The sequence below is a fragment of the Thermobia domestica genome, chromosome 1 (assembly GCF_964235325.1).
Source record: "Thermobia domestica chromosome 1, izTheDome1.hap1.1, whole genome shotgun sequence".
Taxonomy (NCBI): Eukaryota; Metazoa; Arthropoda; class Insecta; order Zygentoma; family Lepismatidae; genus Thermobia; species Thermobia domestica.
The window spans coordinates 91525470-91545654 of NC_137454.1; the positions used below are offsets into that span (position 1 = coordinate 91525470).

At 33.9% G+C, this 20185-nt stretch overlaps 1 protein-coding gene across 1 annotated transcript in view; it reads right to left on the reverse strand.

Annotated features, from left to right (window-relative positions):
* Positions 1-340: 340 nt before the first annotated feature.
* The window catches only part of LOC145687270 (glutamate receptor 1-like), a 66004-nt gene continuing 46159 nt past the window's right edge, over positions 341-20185 (reverse strand). The window contains exon 2 of the mRNA XM_081760745.1: positions 341-3839. Coding sequence (XP_081616871.1) covers positions 1731-3671 — 1941 coding nt within the window. The 5' untranslated portion in view covers positions 3672-3839 and the 3' untranslated portion in view covers positions 341-1730. The remainder of the gene's footprint in view (positions 3840-20185) is intronic.

Here is a 20185-nt window from a genome sequence, read left to right on the forward strand (position 1 = left end):
TTTAGAAGTGTTATCACGGAACTTGAGTGTCCAACATTTTAGTATGCTATATTTACCATTTTAAATAAACATTACAATAAACCGTTATATTGCATACTCATAGCAAAACAAAAAAAAAAGTACACAACAGATAGAACAGTATAAGTAATACTCTTATCAGGAGCAACAAAACTTTTAATGTTGTAATGTCCATATAATTTTATAAACTAATATATATACATCATAAGAAATAAGAAATTAGTTTTTAAATATATCTTAAGATCATACATTTTATAAAGAGAGGGGAGCTAAAAATTCACGGGTCTAGTTACACTTTTTTAGTTTAACGTCCTGTGTTCAGGCATCGAGGATAAGGGAGGCTGTGCTGATAAGATAGATGTTAATAGTAGAATTAAGTTAGTAGAGGTTATGAGAGAAATCCGAGATAACCCAGGTACACGATGTTTGTCCATTATAAAGTTTACTTGGCGTGGGCTGGGATCGAACAAGGGACCCTACGAGCTATATGTGAACACTCTACCACTGAGATAAAGTGACCCTAACCAATTATAACTAAATGCTAAATATGTCACTTATGATACACCAATAAGATCGCAAATTGACTTACTGAAAATACTCCTTGTCAGGAACATCTCTTTTTCAACTAAAATGATAACGTGTGAAAATTCGCATGTTGCTACTAAAAAATTTGAAATTACGAGGGCTGTTCGGAAAGTAATCTCCGATCGGTTAAAAAAGAAACATGAATGTAAATAAAAATAATTTATCATATACATCTGAAAACTACTTATTTGCTCTATTTTTCAACATAGTCTCCAAAAAACATTCAAGCAGTTATTATATCTTTATAATAGCTTGCAAATTCCATCAGCATAAAAATCACTAGCCTGTCCCTTGAGCCAGACTGTGACAGCCAGCATCTTTCAGCTTCTCATCATCACCTAAGCAATAAGAACCAAGCCACTCCTTCATATGCAAAGTCTTCCTGTAGCCTAGTCTGTGTCACTGAGTCATATAACACAGTCTTGGAAATTTTGGAAATTCATCGGAAAACTCCACTGATGGCCCATCACTCTTCTCTTCTTCATCAATGTTTGTTCGTCCACTCTTAAATGAATGAGCCCATTAATGAACAACTTGTTCACTCATTCCACTCGGTCCATTCACGGCACAAAGTTTCCGATGAATAATTGCTGCCGAAAATTGTTTCGCCGTAAGAAAACGTATAACAGCTCGCATCTCGCACAAGGCGGGATCTTCTTTGCAGCACACTTTTGAGACGGTACAAAAATGGAGCTAGTGGTCAAATAACCTTCACTCTGCGACGGCTGGATGCAGACTGAACTACCGCGTACATCTATGCAAAGATGGTAGGCATGCTCCTACTGCTTCACGCAATGACCAATCGGCGGTTACTTCCTAAACGCGCCTTGCATAATGATAAATTAATAACCAAACTTTGACAAATAATAGGATTATTTTTTTATTTTGGTCTATTTCTTGTAGATATCACTTAAACAATTAGTTCTATTTCCTGTAGTCTATCCTACTTCAATTGAAGTGTACACGAAAAAATGGGTCTCATTTTAATTTTTTTGCATAACAGCTGATATGGACACCACATATGATAGTTTGTACTTCTAACTACACTACGAATATTGTGAAAAAAGTGACTCGTTGCAGACAAACTTACATAAGAAAAAAAGCCTTACAAAGAAAGAATGTGTCTGTCAATATTTTAAATTTCTTCTCCTGAAATAAAATATAAAATGTCTATTAGCCCCTTCTTTCCGTTTAGCCCTCAATTTCTTAAAAACAATAAACTCACACAAAAAACATAAAATACTTAGTATTACTCCAAACAACAAAGTATAAAACATTGGATAAATATGATCTAAATGAAGTGCTAGTCTAATATCCTTTGAACGAACCATATGAAACATGCTCGTCAGTTTTGAATAGAACACAAAATCATCGATCCATTTCTTATCAAACCCACCTTCAAACATTCTAGAGGTGAACTTATTAAACTTTTCAAAGAACACTGAACCCTTCGGAACAGGATATCCGCCGATATAGGTGAGGACAGGTTCCCCAACAATTTGCAGTAACGATCGACCTTCAGGTGTATAATATTTAGAATAAGTGTAAAAATATAAAATAAAGTAATGGTCTAACACAGCTCTGGTACCAGTTTTAGCGACGATCTCCATGGATTCTTCTGAGGAGTTCCTTTGAAGTAGAAGAGGTGCCATACGTTTCAAAACTTTACTGGATGAATTACTTATCAACGAACAATGTGAATAGTAGCAGTCTTTTATTAAAGATGACTCTGCGACTTGCTCTAAGGTTCTAACCTCACCATAATACAATGGTACAGTCAAGAGCTCTATAATGGATCCTTGGTATATAGAGTTAATAATTAAGAAGCACCAAACATACAATGAAAATATTGTTCTGAATATACCTGTTGTTGGCTGATGTGGGATTGACACATTAAAAGTAATAGACAGTAAGTAAAAAATATTTTCAAATGCATACGTTGGTGTTGTTAATTTCAATTTGTTATATATAAAAGTCACTATCAACGTGAAGAAAAATATGAAGGGAATACAAATCCATACTGTCCAGTCGAAAACGGACACTAGAGTTATCCATTGTGGCATGCGTGTTGACGATTGAACTGCAAAATTCAAAGTCGATACTATAGCCGGTTGCGTAAAATCTACTGCACTCGCCCTTTTAGGATCAATTCTAACTCTAGTAAGGGCGAAATCAGCTCTTCGTTCTAACAAATCACCAATCATACCAGACCATGACCTATTACGGAAGGGTTTTCCAGGAATGTCGCGCATTATTATATTTCCCATAGTGTAATTCATCCACTGCGAAAGAGTTTTGTGGTATTGCCAATCCATTCCTTGGAAAAGTTCTCCATCTACTCCTTCATAAAGATAAGGCGGATCTTTATATACTGTAAGGTTAAGAGGATACTGATGTAGATTCTTTAACTTGTCAGGAAATAAGGTTGAACCAAACAAAGTCACTTCCCAAATATTCTTCAAGGGTATATGTTGAGTGCTTACTTCGTTTATGAATGGATTGTAAGATTTCACCAATATTTCATTTCTCTTGTTAGCGTGCAATTCTATTACGATAAAGTTTAATATTCTTACCCTTCCAAATTCATACAGAATGTCATATATTATACTTTCGTTGTGAACAAAAACTACAAACTTTGTGTTATAATTCTTTGTAGTAGAAACGTTAAAACTTCCTACAACAATATCCAGAGTTTCCCGTTCATGTACTACTACAAAAACATGTGATGTTTTTCTTTGTGTTTCGGAAAATTGATTAGAACTAGTTTCAAAAGAATGCAATGCTTTTTTCTCAGTTTTAATCTGCGGAACAATACATGTTCCAAATGCTTTAGACAGCATGTTCATAGTGTTTTCGTCTTCAAAACGTAATGAAATTAGATGTACTCTTGTGTCAGTTTGAAATTGAATACAATGCAAGGATGAAATAGTGTCGAACATGAAAGATTTATATAATTGCTTTTCAGGTTTTTGGAACTTATAGTATGCAAAATTAAGATCATAGTTTAATAGTAGTATTAATATTGAAAAGAGTGTTTTTACAAATAATTGTATCTTGTTTCGAAACATACTGTAATCTGTAATTAGCTATAGAATTAACTATTTGTTATGGACTCCTGTAACTGTCAACTTTGAAAAAACAGCCTTTGCAGCCAGGATCGCACTGTTCCAAAATTCTCTCTTGAATATCTCAGCCTGGTGGTCATCTCTGATATTGTAGCGATTGAGGATAGACGGCTGTAACAGAAGAAGAGAAAATAGCAAAACAATATACTATTTATTCACTTTAATGATAATCAATGAAAATTATGCATTGAAACAAAATTCTAATATGTTGCAATGAACGAAACACCCAGTGATGACGCATATAACAATTGATAGATCTTATGAAGCAAGTACACATTGAAATGGGAGAATGTGAATCCTCAAGCAGGATTTTGGAGAAAATGCAGAAAAAACATCTTTGTAACCAAACATTGGTAATTGTATAATAACCATGCTACCTACTAAAAAGAAACTGATAAAGATGTATACATTTATCATCTTCTCACTAGGACACTCGACGAACTACAGTACAAAATCAAACGTTTTTCGAAATTATGCATATCTATAAAACTTTAATTATTATTTATCTAGAATGCAATTCAAATTTGCGACATATAGAACCTATAGATCAACTTATGCTGAACCAAAAAGCATACTTGAGAGTAACTTATCTCATGTATTTTTCGAACAAAGCGAGGTACACGTAAAAATACATTGTTACTTTGCAATGTTGCTTGTGCTGCTACAAGCACGTAGCCAGGATTTCGTGAAGGGGCGGGGGTCCGTGACATGAAATACTGTGATCATCACACCAGGGGCTCGATCATTCTAAACTATTTTACTGGTACATATATTGGTTCGTTTAGCCAGAATTTCGTAACAGGGAGGGAGGGGCGTGATATGAAATTCTGAAGGCTCAGGAGCTTGATCAATGTAAACTACTTTACTATTAACATATATTGGTTTGTTAGAACAATATAATGAGGATATGTTGGTAAGTATTTTAATAATAATCTATGAAGAAATGTCGAGTAATAAAAGGATAAAAACGTATTAAAAAAGATTTTACAATATTTACGTTTCTTTTTTTGTTTATTCAAATATTACAATTTTCCTTTCATTATGATCTCAACTATTATGGAAAGTACATATTCACTATTATAAAAAGTACATACTCAATAATTTCGTAAAATATTTTACAATATCTACGTTCTTTTTTCTGTCGAATCAAATTCTAATAGAACTCCTTTTCCATATAAATTTTTGTTTTTATTATTCCGTCAACTAATGTCGGTTTCAAATGACAGGTTAAAGGAGCAGTAGAAAATTGTTTTTGAAATAACATGTTTGATTCTGCAAGGATACGATAACGAAAAATTATGATTAAAAAATGTCCACGCTGTTACTCAACGGCACTATGCTTTCGGAAGCTTGAAATATCCATGACTAGTAGCAGAAATTCTGAGAATTCTGTAACTCTTCTAGAAATTTCAAATTTCCTGACTCTTCCAGGATACCTCGCCACCATGTATTGCAAGTAATATAAGTCTCCTCATAAGAAAGAGTAACCAAAAGCTTCCTGTATTTTTTTTATTTTTAACGCTGATCTTTCTTTTTCACATTTCATTTTGTTTCATCTTTCCTTAATTTTTTTCATTTCTGGTCCGGACCCCCTTCCCCTTGGATAAGTGCCTGGATGCTGGTGCCAAACTAATATCTGGTTTATATAAGTTATGTATTTATAGGTAAAACAATGATTTTGATTGTACATATACAAATGCTGACCACGTATCTTCAGGCACGTTTGGTACACCCGAATTGCATAACGTACTTAGGGATTAATTTAAACTGGTGGAAATTCATAGTGTAGGAATTTCAACTTATGATCCCAGATGATAATGTTTCTGACGACTTATTTTGTTCTTATGAGAAATGCATTTCACAAATGAAGCATGAAGCCTCAGGGGTTTCACAGAATGTACTACAAAAGAAGCAAAAGAAAAATATATATCCAAGATTATTTTAAGCATGAAATTAAATTGTGAAAACAGAGTATAACCCCAAACTAAGAAATACGTCAAAGCTTTTCCTAAACTACCATAAGGGGAAATGGGAGTAAAGGACAGATATGTCTCTCAGTATGATATCATGGAAAGCATATAAGATTTTGTTTGTCCTCTTGCAGCCCGAAATGTGAAATTCAAGTAGTGTCACCAGTGAATGATAAGAATTTAGTTGAAAAAACACACCTTGAAATCCAGAAAATGAAAACACATGCCTTGCATTCTCGAACATTGTGCTTGCAGCATTTATAGCATCATGAGGAAATGTGAGCAAGTTCCCTTAAAAGTAGGATATTTTTTAATACAATTAACAAACGAGATACCATATGAGTGGGAAATCAAGGAAGTGATCTATCTGGGCGCCGAACTTAACATTTTTAATTGCGTAATAATTAAGGAGAAAAGATGTGTATATAAACTTTGGAGAATTACGCTTAATCACAGAACTAGTGACAACCTTGATTTGACCGTTTTTATGATTGAATGACGGAGAAAAGAAAGTGTCATTGAAAACCCGATGGAAACTATTAGAAAGCCAGACTTGAGTATATGTTCTTAAGGAGAAGCGAAGACGTGTAGGATGGTGACTTCTAAAAGACAAAACATAAACACAAACATGTGGTGACTAATGCTCCTCAAAATATTCTGTTCCGTACGGAGTCAATGAACGACTGCACTCGTAAGTATACATTACATTTATTTCCTATGTACATTGATTTTTTATACTTTTTTAAAAGATTCTTCTTCGTACCCAGAATAATGAAAATGCATAGCTTCTCTTGCAGTGAGTCATTTGTAAGGAATATGTTAAAATTTCAGCATTGTTACTTTTGTTCTACGTTGAAGATATAAGTGAGTGAAAGCAAGTATTATCAAAATTACACAAAATTTAGGCTCAAAATAGGCACTTGAATATTGCAGATTTTAAAACCACGAGTATATTCGTTCAAGATATAAATAAACGTATTTTATTGTTGGCGTTACTTTTTGAAGACTTATTGGTGTAAATAAAGCTAAAACGAATGTTTACAACATATTGTATACAGCTTGTTGACTTTATTGAAATTTAGGGTGATGAAAATTTAGAATGAAACTTTCTACAAGAAATTATTAAAATCCCAAATATATACGTTCTAAATAAGTATTATCAAATTATACTAGAATATTATGCAAAGCAAATGAAATATATATTCTAATGCATATCAAATTATTTTAAAATGTTTTAGAATACAATATCACATGCTACTAATTAAATGGCAGAGAATGTTTTTACGAACAACAGTGCTTAAATATTTATTGCTGTATGGAAGGCTGGGAAACAGAATAGTACACATAAAGCCATTTTCAATGTTCTCTAGTAAGCGTCAGTGTTGCCACAGTCCTAGCCCTGGAGTAGGCTGAAAAATAGTACCAAATTGAAACAAAAAGGACTGAATTCATTACCTTATACATGCACGTAGCTAGGATTTCGTAAAGGGGGGTCCGTGACATGAAGTACTACAGTCATCACACCAGGGGCTCGATTATTCTAACTATTTTACTGGAACATATATTGGTTCGTTTAGCCAGGATTTCGTAATGCGGGGTAACATGAAATATTGAAGGGCCAGGAGCTTGATCAATGTAAACTACTTTATTGGCAACATACATTGGTTTGTTAGGACAATAAAATGAGAATATGTTAGTATTTTAATAACAAACTATGAAGAAACCTCGAGTAAAGTAATAATAAGAAAGTATTGAAACGGGTTTTACAATATCTAAGCTCCTTCCTCTGTTCCTTCAAATATAACAATTTTCCTTTCATTATGACCTCAACTATTATAAAAAGCACATATTCACTATTATAAAAAGTACATATTCAATAATATCTTGCAAAATATTTTACAATATTTGCGTTCCCTTTTCTGCTGAATCAAATGTTAACAAAACTTTCTTTCCACACAACTTTTTTTGTTTTTATTATTCCGTCAACTAGTGTTTGCTCTGAAGTAACATGTTTGATACTGCAAAGAAGCAATGCCCAAAAATTATGCTAAAAAATGTCTACGCTGTTACAGAATGGCACTATGCTTTCGAAAGCTTGAAGTCTCCCTGACTAGTAGCAGAAATTCTGAAAATACCGTAGCTTTTCTAGAAATTTCAAATTCTCTGACTTTTTCAGGATATCCCGGACATTCGCAACAATGTATTGCAAGTAATACAAATCTCCTCATAAGAAAGAGTAACCAAACGCTTGCTGTAGGTTTTTATTTTTAACGCTGATTATTCTTTTTGTTTCATCCTTCCTTATTTTTTTCATTTCTGGTCTCGAAGGGAAGGGGTCCGGACCCCCCCCCCTTGGCTACGTGCGTGCTTTATAGCAGTTGTAATGCGTGGCTCTAAAAGAGTAAAGTTCTAGAACACTCCTCTCGTCTTCCAGGAGTCTAAATAAAGAAAGTGCTCTTTTTAAAAATTACTTTAGAAAACATCCAAATAGGAGGATCCCGAACAACTATGGAAGAATATGAAGCTTTTCTTATACATAGGAAGTATAACACAGGCCGGCAATTAAAAGGGAAAATAGTTATCGTCTTCAGTATGTATTGTAAGGAAACCAAACGCGCCTCTATTTCAAACATGAAAAATACATGAAAAAATACATAAAACGAGGAACAAATCAATCATCTCCGAGTTCACTTGTAAACAGTACGTTATAATAAAATATTAAAATATAAACTATCAGGATGCGCCACCCATCTAGCGTCATTTGTTTCCCAGTATGGTTCGAATTACGAATTTTCCACTCAAAGTTCATGGCGTTATGCAATGCAACGTCACAGAAATGTTCAACATCATTTTTTTTTTAAGAGTCCAACACACAGTATGAGTAACGTGAGATGTAGGAAAAGTCTTATTGACTGATATGTATTTGTTAAATAGTGCTGAATTTGGCAGAATTCTACCAACGTTTTCACAAAAGGGGCTGAAAATGTGGTACCAACGGGCCAATGAATGTGAAAAAGAACTGAATTTGGTGCAATTGTACCAAGTGTGGCAACTGTGGTAAGCGTGAAAAACAAGTGCACTATAAATAAACATTCCATTCAATATTCATATTGCAAAAATTCGTAATATTGTGAAAGAAAATACAGTAGAGCGTCGATTATCCGAATTGGGGGACATGGGTGTTCGGAAAACTGGTTTGTTCGGATCATCGAACTGTACTGTACTGTACTTCTACAGCCAGTGCCAAACCGACAGAAGTGTGCTGATTGTTGAAACACAGCGACTGGCGGCTTGGCCGGTCAGCAGCGCCTTATGAAGGCCCCATTAGAAGCAATGTTCCGCCAGCGGTGGCTCAGTGCGGCGACTACTGTGGGAAACTTGGTTTGGGAGTGAGGGGGATGATGGACGGTAGGGTGGGAGAGTAACAGGTGCGAGCGAGTACACAGTTCGGTTAAGCGGTCGTAAGGTTGACCGACGTTCGGATAATCGACGCTCTACTGTACCACTATTTCGAAGAAACAGAACAAGCAAATTTAATTATTGATATAATGCGCATGTGCTTACGATCTTACTAGGGTCATTACGTGAATAATTAATTGATTGATCAGTAAATTACTAGCTAAAACTGGTGAAATGAAATTTGACTACATCTAGTGAACACCTGTGTACTTATCTGAATACAAGCAACGTAAGAAGTCGTTGTTTAAATTTACAGTCAGGCTTTTGCGCTACACAAATATTCTCGTTATCATAATTTATAGGCAAAATAAAAATCCCGAGATAACTCGTGATTTTAAGTTAAATGGTTAAAGAACGGGATGTCGTTTTTAGTAGTTCATTTCAAAATATTGTATGGTGTTATAGTGCAGTTTTACTAGGAATTAAATCAAAATACAATACTTTTACAAGGAATTCCAGAAATGAGTAATTTTAATATAGTAGGAAATTCACTGTTAATATTGAACGACTTAAAGTCAGAAACAAATGAGAAAGTAGGAAAATTGTAAACAAAATATGACCACCATAAAAGATTAATAATAATATTTATTGTATAACATTTCTTCCAAAACACAGACATTCAAGAGATAAAAGTGTAAATCCGCATTAAATTGATCTGTTTAATCACCGACGTGACAAATTACAAAACAGAATGTTTGTTAAGACAAATTATGCCATGACAAAGTAAATATTAGCAAAGTATTTGAAGTTGTAACACGTGAACCTCACAGTTATTTACTATTTGTTTTCATATAACAAACGCATAATGTGCTACGTCTGATAACCTTAAATTTCCCAGAGAAATACATTCTGTATATGTACTAGTTTTAAAACCACATGATTTCCTGTTTAATTTGTCTTGTTTTCAATACGTTAAAGGTTAAACAGTACTACAGCAGGCTCTGTTTACGCCTGAAATGCAAGAACTCACATCGGAAAACATTTCTCAAAACCCATACGGTGCTTTAATTCGAACCATTTCACAAGTAGTGAAAATGCTATAAAAGGAAATTTCCCCATTGAAAAATACTCAGAAACAAAGACTCAGTACACTTAATAATACCTAGAGCACTCTTTTGTTAAAAGCCTTATAAGAAAATAAATTATTACTTGAGTAAGATAGTACTTTATTACCACTAGTTCCCGGAACGCTCGTTGGTGCTTCGTCTTCATAAATATCTGGAAAACAATATGGCAGAATTGCGTAAAGAATATTAGTTTCTGGAAATGTTATTCGACCAATAGAATGCTACATAATAACCAGTGGGTTATATAAACCATGATTATACAATGATATAAATGATATTTTAAATCATACAGATCTTAGTATTGAACAATAATGGAAGATGTATCAACAGACATTCCACCAACCGCGGAGTTGCAATATAAATCATTGTCACCTCCTCGAAAATCTATTTCTTTACTAATAGTTGAAACTAATGCAGATCATAAGACCACTGGTAGCATTAAGGAAAGTAATAGTAGTATCTTACCACTTGTTCTCAACGCAGTACAATCAGTGTCCAAAACGCTAACAAGAAAAACAGAGTTATTAGTTAAACAACTCCTTAATTAACCGAAAATCTCTTGGGATAAGACAAACAGTAACTATTCATGGAAATCCAATTCTGACATTCAATATTATTGATTTGGTGAATGAAGTGGTACGTACACTTAAATATCCAACACGACCCATAAGTCTTCAAAGTTTTATTATTGGGTGAGATTAGCGTTCCTCGTGAGTTCATGACCACGCGTTCACCCGGACCACCAGCAGTAACATGAGGTATGTTGAAATAGATTAGTTGTAAAATAAAAAAATAGGCAATACTTTCAGTAAAGGGAAATTTCCGAACGGTTCATCGCCAGCAGCGGCAACTCATGTATTTTGTGTTTCGTAGAATATAATGAGTATTTATCATAACAAAATTATCGAAAATATATTCTAGGTATTTAGACTCTGCTTCTTGTTAAGTATTAGGACATTGGAAAATAAAATTATTTCGAAAGAAAAATTAAACAATGGTTGGAATCACAAGATGCATAAACATTATATGCTTCCATTCGATAAACATTTCACAAAAACAATGTTAGTGTTTCGCTAGAGTTAGACTTGGCAAGCAAGCAAAATATTGCAAAATACAATGATAGTTATAGATATATATGTGCAATTGACACTTATTAGCGCTATGTGTATTGTGTTCCATTAAAAACGAAAAAGAGACCCAAAATGGGTAAGTTCATAACTACAGCCTTAAATCAAGTGTCACTACCACTACTGATTACCGTTCAAAGGGATTTAGCTTGTGAATTTTGTAATAGCTATATGAGAAATGTATTTCAAGAATGTGGCATTAATCACCGTAGTGTTCGTTTAGAAATTAAGTGTCTATTATCAAAAAGTGTGATTCCGACAATTGCAAATAAATACATCGTATGTAATAGCAGAAAAATGTATCGCTATGTATCAGGAATGTAACACATTGTACGGGAAGTAACTAAGTTAAAAGAAATTTACATGTAAATTTCATGCACGAGCTTAGGTTAGTATTACTAAATATAAACATGAATTTGAAAAAGGTTATTTACCAAACTAGTCCCGCAAAATACTTCTTGTAAATAAGTGTACTAAATAGAAACCTATAGCGTATAAATTTAAAAAAGACTGGAATGGAAATCAAAATAAAGAATATTTTGTGACTAAGAAAAAAGTAATTATAAATTCCAAGAACAAATATTAAACTGAAAAAGTAGTTAAACGTATGCAAGAACAGGTATTTGTAAGATGGTTAGGGTCCGAAAAAGTATGAATTCTTGGATTAGATCAGAGTCTATTCAGTTTTTGTAATGAATTCAACGACTAAACATGATTTCCATGTTGAGCTCCTTCGTAGCTAAGCGGTTAGAGTACGCGCCTTTGGCGTGGGAGACCCGGGTGCGATTCCCAGCGGGAGCTCATGTGGTTGGGATATCACGTTAATCAGTAGGTCCCGTCTCATATAGCCTCTCTGCTGAAAGAGACGTTAAACTCAAAATCAACTCAGCTCAACTTATGATTTATGTTACTCTACAGCCCAATTCCACTACATCGATCTCTGATAATGCAACTGCATCAGTTAGTGTATAACTTGCGCGTTCAATAGAGTTTAAAGAAGGAGAAAGAGTACAGGCTTAACACAAATTAATATGTCATGGATTTTTTCTAATGTCGGTCTAGATGAAGAAATTGTAATTGATACCTTTATCGACGATGGATATAAAATTTATCTGTTTAAAATAATGTAAGGTTATTATTCATCCATTAAAGACATATTAAACCTAACCGCGTAGAATGTACGTTTATTAAAATATAAGCATTTCAAATATCAAGTGTATATTCAACATTCTTTTAAAACATGATTTTGGTGCATTCTAATCGAAACAAAGATTTACAGCATATTTCCGGTTCTATGAATGAAAATTCAAATTCTTTTAATTCAGTTGTATTTATCATGGATCGAGACGCAGAACAATTTCTGATTGAACGAGGAAAATTTCCATGTAACTTTGCTTATAATATTCCAACACAAGTGATATAGTGAAACAATAAGAAGGGATGGACCTTTACTTCGTAAAATTAACTTTTTTTTATTAACATCATTGGGTATAAAATATTCTTTTTCATGTCCCACAATGCAAAAATCAAGAATAAATAGTTTGACACAATCGAAGTAAACTTAAAAGATAAACAAGGTTTAAATTTATCATTTCAAGTTCGAACTTCAAACATGACACTTCACTTTAAACAAAAATGATTTCCGAAAGTGTTCACGACAATTTTTACATTACACTAGTTTTCAATGGAAGTACGAATGATTGTCCTAAAAATAATCCAACTCATTTAAAACCCCTTAACATGTCGATTATTTCTGAAAGAGCATTTCAATTTGCATCTAACTTTTTATTGCTAAATTCTAACAATCATGAGGGAGAAATCTAATAGTAACAATGAAATTGTTTTTAATGAAGGTGACAATGATATACGTAGTCCCAAAACCTTACTTTAATGAAGACTCGACTATACTCGTCAGAAACGTGGGCAAACGATCATTTTCGAGCTTCTAAACTTTGTTTAGTTGAACAGTGACAATGTCCGATTATACTCGAGGTTTTATTATTATTATTATTATTATTATTATTATTATTATTATTATTATTATTATTGTAAAAGTTTAAATCTCGAATATACTTCAGCTTTTATGTTAAGAGGCTAACCAATAACTTCAAAAATACAATCCGTTTAACACATATGAATCAGTGTGTTGGACTAAGTAATATATAAGTCCCTCTAAGATGCCACAATGTTATGGAAGATCAAAGTATTGTTGGTAGAAATTAAAAGATTAGGAAATTATGGAAAGTAAAATTCAACTTGTTTCAAAATTTATACGATCTAACCCCTCCAACATTGTTTATGTTGCTTCTGATCCAAAACTAGAATCTATCAAGCTCTCTCTAACAGTAGCATCACAGCTGGGATGTCATAAAAAATGATTTTATGATTAAAAATCAAGGATTTGTACAACCCTATTTCGACATGTATACCCTTTTTTATATTTTAATATCAGTCGCAGGTGACACGCAGGTTCGCTTATTAAGTATTGCACCTATTGGGAATGTAATTGTGGTTAATTGCAAACTCTACGATATCAGATCTTCACTATACACCACTATCCAAATTTTATTTTAACAATATTGATTGAGACACTACTAAAGTACCACGCTAGACGAAAAAAAGAAAAAAGAAATCACTCTGGGAAATTGACTGTAACACTCCATTTTAATCGGTCTGCTCGTGAAGAATAAAAATACAAGAGCACAGTGTATGAATTATCAGCACAATCGCAATCTACCGTATTTTTCAAGTCCTGTATATCGATGGGGACACGGGAGTCGTAGTTTTTAAGAGTTTATTTCATTTCATATTACCATTATTAAAATAAGGCTCTAAAGCAGTATGAGAGCAAGCCTTACAGACTGGAATAGAAGTTACTGGTGATGTTAGAAGAATCAGTTAGCACACGTGTTCAGGACGATGGTGAGACATTAAAAGCGGCTAATGTGTAGCAGAAGGGGTCCAGCAATTGTTTCTAAAAAGTGCTAAAATTTTGGTAATTTCTGTTCACATTAGGTTAGATTAGGGTAATTTAGGTTAGGTTAGGTTAGTTTGTTATGTTAATGTAGGATAGGGTGAGCAAATTGTCAACTTAAGAAAAACGGGACACCTTTTATTTTTGGATAGGTTGCTCCCTAAATTTACTTTTTAGCTTCTCCGTTTCCTCTTTTTCTGTATGTGTCACAAAAAGGACAAATTCACAGCGTCTCGTTTTAAAACCTATTGAAAAGGCAGTAGAATTAATTACATAATAAAACAATGAAATATTTGAAAACATTACTAAAAATGAAACATGAAACATTTCTCAATTATTAAAATGAGTAACGAGGTATATTCATGAGAATAATATAATGCAAAACATGAGTTCATTTCATGACGTAGATACACGAGAATACTTAGATGTTGTTCTAGCCATCTTTAAAACCTTCTTCTTTTCTGATACAAAATTATAAAAGTTACAACAGTCCATTTTGAAATTGTATAGTACTTGAAGATTTGCAGAAAGGGTCTCGACTCCCATCCTGTTTCTTTCGTCTGTCCTTTCAATGTTCATGAGCGAAAATGTTCTTTCAGTATTGCCATTATGGACAGGGATCCCAAACACATATTGACATATTTTTAAAAATTCAGAGTGCTGCTCAGACCTAGTATAAGTTTTGAAAAAACAAACCCACTCCTCGTGGCACTACAGTGTTTCTTTTCTTCCTTGCTTCACTCTTTATATTATTACTAACAAAATCCTTCAACGAAAGCATTTGACAGAAAAGCAAGGAATCATTTATTTCAATACCTTTCTCCTTGAAGTAAGCAACACTATCTTCAATCTGTCCCTAACTGGGTATGTCCTTCAATTGCATCCATTTGAATGTTGAAAAAGTAGAGAACGATACACTCATTTTTCTTAGATATTCAATGCAGGTTTCATAAAAGTCATTAACTTCATTTTCGAAGTTGATTTTGTCCTGTTGCGTAATTTCATTCTTTTAAGAACGAATTTTACCTGAAATGATAAAAACTGTTCTTCTTTTGTTTTAGACGTAGCTTTAAGCATGTCTTCCAATACATCATTGACCTCCATAACACTTCTTTTGTTTGCTTCAATTTTCTTAATTCTGTGGTGGAAAGTACTAAGCTGGCTATGTATAAGCCATAGGATTGCTTCACTTAAAGGATTATTAAAAAATGTAAGCAAAATCTTCGGAGCTTTCTCCTCGCTTAAAAAGAAATCCTTTAAAGCATCTAACAGTTTTAAAATCCGTTCTGCTGCAGTCATCAAAGACAACCAACAAGTTTTGGAATGTGACAAAATAGTATCAAATTCAACGACAAACCATTTCACAAAATTCTTTTAGCCTCTGTGTTCGTAATGTGTATACAGAGAAATAAGAGAAGAGATTGACATACAGAGAAATAAGAGAAGAAATTGACAACAATACCTTCTATGTCGCAACTTAATCTATCAGCAGCTGTACCTACGCAGTTATGTAAGACATGTGCTGGACAACTCACATCAATATTTCCATGTAAATTAGCTTTCAATTTTGTACACACACTACATTTCCTATCTGTTCAAATAATCACAATTTGTGTTTGTGTCGTCACCACAAAACGCAATGAACCTGTATTTATTTAATTTAAACTCATCAATATAGTTCAAGCAGAAACTAACAAAGTACATTCGCGAAGTGTCCCCTGGGGATTCGTGTAAAATTGATTAAAAAATAAAGTTCACCGCAGCCCAATGTGTATTGTACTACTTTTAGCGGCACATACGGGTAATTTGCATATTCATGGATCTTCATATATCCGGAATTTAATCTACCACTACTATAAAGCACATGAATGTGGGTATATGCAAAACAAATAGGATCAAGTACTGCTTCTCTGACACGTGTCACCCATCCCGGTCGCCATCTTGGATTCAACTTCCGGTTTTTCAAGTGGGAATAGGTGCATGTGATACATCAAATTCATATAATTTTTTCTCGGAAATTCATTGGTGTAGTTAACTTTAACGTAGCTTGAACCGTTTGCAAGGTATTGCATGTTAAATGTCAGGCACTTCACGAATGTTGAAAAAAATTGATAATTGTGCAGTTTCCCGTGTGTATATGTAATATTTTAAACGATTTATTGTTGACGAAATGTTCCCTGAACGTAAATACATATACACGACATAAATACGGAAATGGTAGGTCTTCACCCAAATCTGGTCGTATCTTCATTTACATTAGGCATTTTAACAGTAGTAGAATACTTCCTTGTTATTGCATAACATGAAAGTAATAACAATTACTCACGGAAATGCAATAAGATTATAACACCAATGTTGTAAAGAGTTTGTTTATACCTACAGTCAGTGGCGTATTTACGATTTTGTTTCGCGGCCTTTGCAACTTTATTTCTGGAAACGTGAAAATTCTGCAGGATATATCATTTACTTTAAAATAAAATTTTGGGGGGGCGGCTTAAGTCCGGTAGCCCTCTCTTAAATACGCCACTGCATACAGTTTTCTTGCAGTTGGAAATTGTTTTGATTTGCCAACATCGTTACGTTAACTGATATTACTCTAAAATGTCTATTCGCGAAGTGCCTGGAGGGATTTAATATGCAATATTTTCCAAACAGTATCAGCTACGGTAATATTAACTACAGCAGTGGATTTTCGAGAAAATTCTACATGAATTCGATATATCACTTGCACCTATTCCCATTTGAAAAACCGAAAGTTAAATCCAATGTGGCGGATCCAAGATGACGGCCGGGATGAGTAACATGTGTCAGAGAAGCCTTACTTGATGCAATTTGTTTTGCATATACCCACATTCATGTCCATTTATATCTAACGAAACTAAAAGCAATCGAGCGTTATAGTAGTGTATGAATTCCGGATATATGAAGGCCCATAAATATGCAAATTACCCGTATGGGCCGCTAAAATTAGTACAATACACATTGGGCCGCTGACAACTTTGCATTTAAATAAATTTTACACGAATCCCGAGGGGACACTACGCGAATGTACCTTGTAAGTATCTCGTCTGACTTTCCACAGGGCAGGGAAGCAACTTTCAATAACGTTGACTTTACCCTTTCATTTCGGTCAAAAAACTGAATTTCAAAAAGAAAGATTGTGATAGCTTTATAATTACTCGCATCTATTGAAATGCCATAAAAAGGGGATTTATTTCCCTCTTCAATGCTAGTTTTTAAGCTAAATGCAGCTAAAACACCAGTTATTAGAGCCGATTGCTTTGTTCTGGCAGAACTGAACTTCGATGCGATTGATGAGTCACTAAACATAAGATTGATTAATTTATTATTACAATCATTTGATCGAAAACTGTGATGATATTTTATCGTATGGTAGGCCTGAGTCAGCTCAGCAGCTCTCATAGACCAAGAGCCAAGGGGCTGATAACTCCCCCCAAGGGAACTTTTGCCACTATATTAGAAATGTTCCTTGGGGTCCTTAGAATCAAAAAATAGTTCTTGGTCAACATATAAATGCAACACCTGAGTCTTGGGGCCTTTAACCCTTTAATACCCATGTATATTTTTAGACATCGATGGGATCTCTTTAAATAACCGTAGAAAAGACCGTTAGCACAATACTGGAAGAAGTTATACCTCGATCGATTTGTAAGATTGTAGGCTTCCAGTTTACATAATGAACGGGACATTTCGGTGTACGAAGGGAGGCTAATTGAGTTATATTTTAGAAAATTTCCCTTAAAAACGTCTCTTCTTCCGATTCTTGTAGTTATTACGTGACAACACTACAAACTAGGTGAATAATAAAATGTATTTATGTGCCCTACTTTATGTTCAACTAAAACTGAAAATTTTGTCTTTATTCTTCAAATAGCAGCAGAGCATATATGTTTTTTTTATAGACTTCACAGGGTTTATAATAATTGACTTTGATGGAAGTGCGAATATAACTTTGTGCCAATGTTCCGACAGTCAGTGCAACACTGGAAAAAATATACCTCTATAGATTTGCAAGAGTGTAGTATTTCAATTTACGTACTGAACTAGACATTTCTGTTTACAAAGGAAAAATAATTGAGGGATATTTAAGAAAATTTCCCTTAAAAACTCCTTTCTTGCGATTCTTTTAGCTGTTGTGTAGAAACACTGCAAACTAGATGAATAATAAAATGTATTTATGTGTCCTATATTATGTTCAACTTAAACTGAACTTTTCGTCTTGATCCATCAAATAGCAGCAAAGGAAATATATATTTTATGGTCTTCACAGGGCTCATAATAATTGATTATCATGGAAGTACGAGTATGGCTTTGTGTCAGTGTTCCGTTTCATTTTTCTATAGAAAATAAGTTATTCTAGTTGACTATCTCATTCATTATATTATGATAGATTCCCAGTACTGAGAAATAGTCCAGGATGGTTTGGTGGTCAATGATATAATATAAATTATTTCAAAGCAATGATTTTTACTGTTGTGTGGTTACATTATGTTGTTTTGAAAATACCTGTGGTTCTGGTATTCTACAATGAATATAACTTCCAAACATGTCTGTTGGTATGTGAAGTTATCAAACAACTCTCGACGTTACTTCGTAGGGCATGTATTCTTATTACATATGCAGACAGATAATCTCACTTAATAAAGTAAGTGATATGTCTTCTATAATTGCCGTAACATTAAACAATTTGTTATATTCTTTGTGATCTTGTCTGTTTGTAAGTTGATAATAATAGCACAATCGTTCTGAGATCCACGTGTTCTGAGTTATTCTGAGAAGTTTGGCAAACAAATAGAAGGCAGGCAGTCAGACGACATTTGCAACCGGAAAAAAGATAGGTGTTGTGAAAAATCGAAAATTCTTTGTAATATGCTATGTAAAAACGAAACAGATTGGGATGACAAATTTCATCGCAAAGAGTTTCTAAAATAAACTTGCAGGTAAAAGAACTGCGGCAAGAAAGTGACATTGCAAAACTGCAAAGCTTAACACCAATTCTCACACAAATATTCTCAAATATCCCTCAATTAGTTTTCCTTCACACATGAAAATGTCCCGTTCATTATGTAAACTGGAAGCCTATAATCTTACAAATCGATCGAGGTATAACTTGTTCCAGTGTTGCACTAACGGTCTGGTCTACGGTCATTTAAAGAGATTCCATCGATGTCTGTAGTTATACACGGTGCTAAAGGGTTAAGGACCCCAAGACCCAGGTGTTGCACTTATATGTTTACCAATAACTATTTTTTGATTCTAACGGCCCTAAGGAACATTTCTAATATAGTGGCAAAAGTTTCCTAAAGGGGGGAGTTATCACCCCCTTGGCCCTTGATCTATCACTTTTCTGTCTTCATTTGATCCTTTTTTAAATAAAATAATTGTTGAGACTTGCTGCAGCTTCGCGTACTCAGCTTGTTCCTATGTTTTATTGATTTCATGTGTTGTTGTATGTCCGGACGATCACAGTGTTCAATTACTGCTGTAAAGTGTGCACTCGCCTTCACTGTCATAGCGTCCTTCTTAATATGATTCCACTCTTTAGAATGCTCCTCCTCAAACTTGCATACACGCTTAGGCATTGTGAAGCAGATAACACAGAACGTAACAAAATAAACAATTCGTTTCCAGGGTAAAACAACCGCAACAAGTGCTATTTGATTCAAAGTTTGACTCACTCTGACCGAAGATAATATTACTCAACGGAAAGATAGGCAACTACAATGTTAAATAATCATGTATCAAGTTCTGCGGCTGGAACGATCAAATCCGTCACCGGCAGAAATTATAACAAACTATTTTTAGCAATTCAGCATCGAATTTCAACTTCTTTTATTTG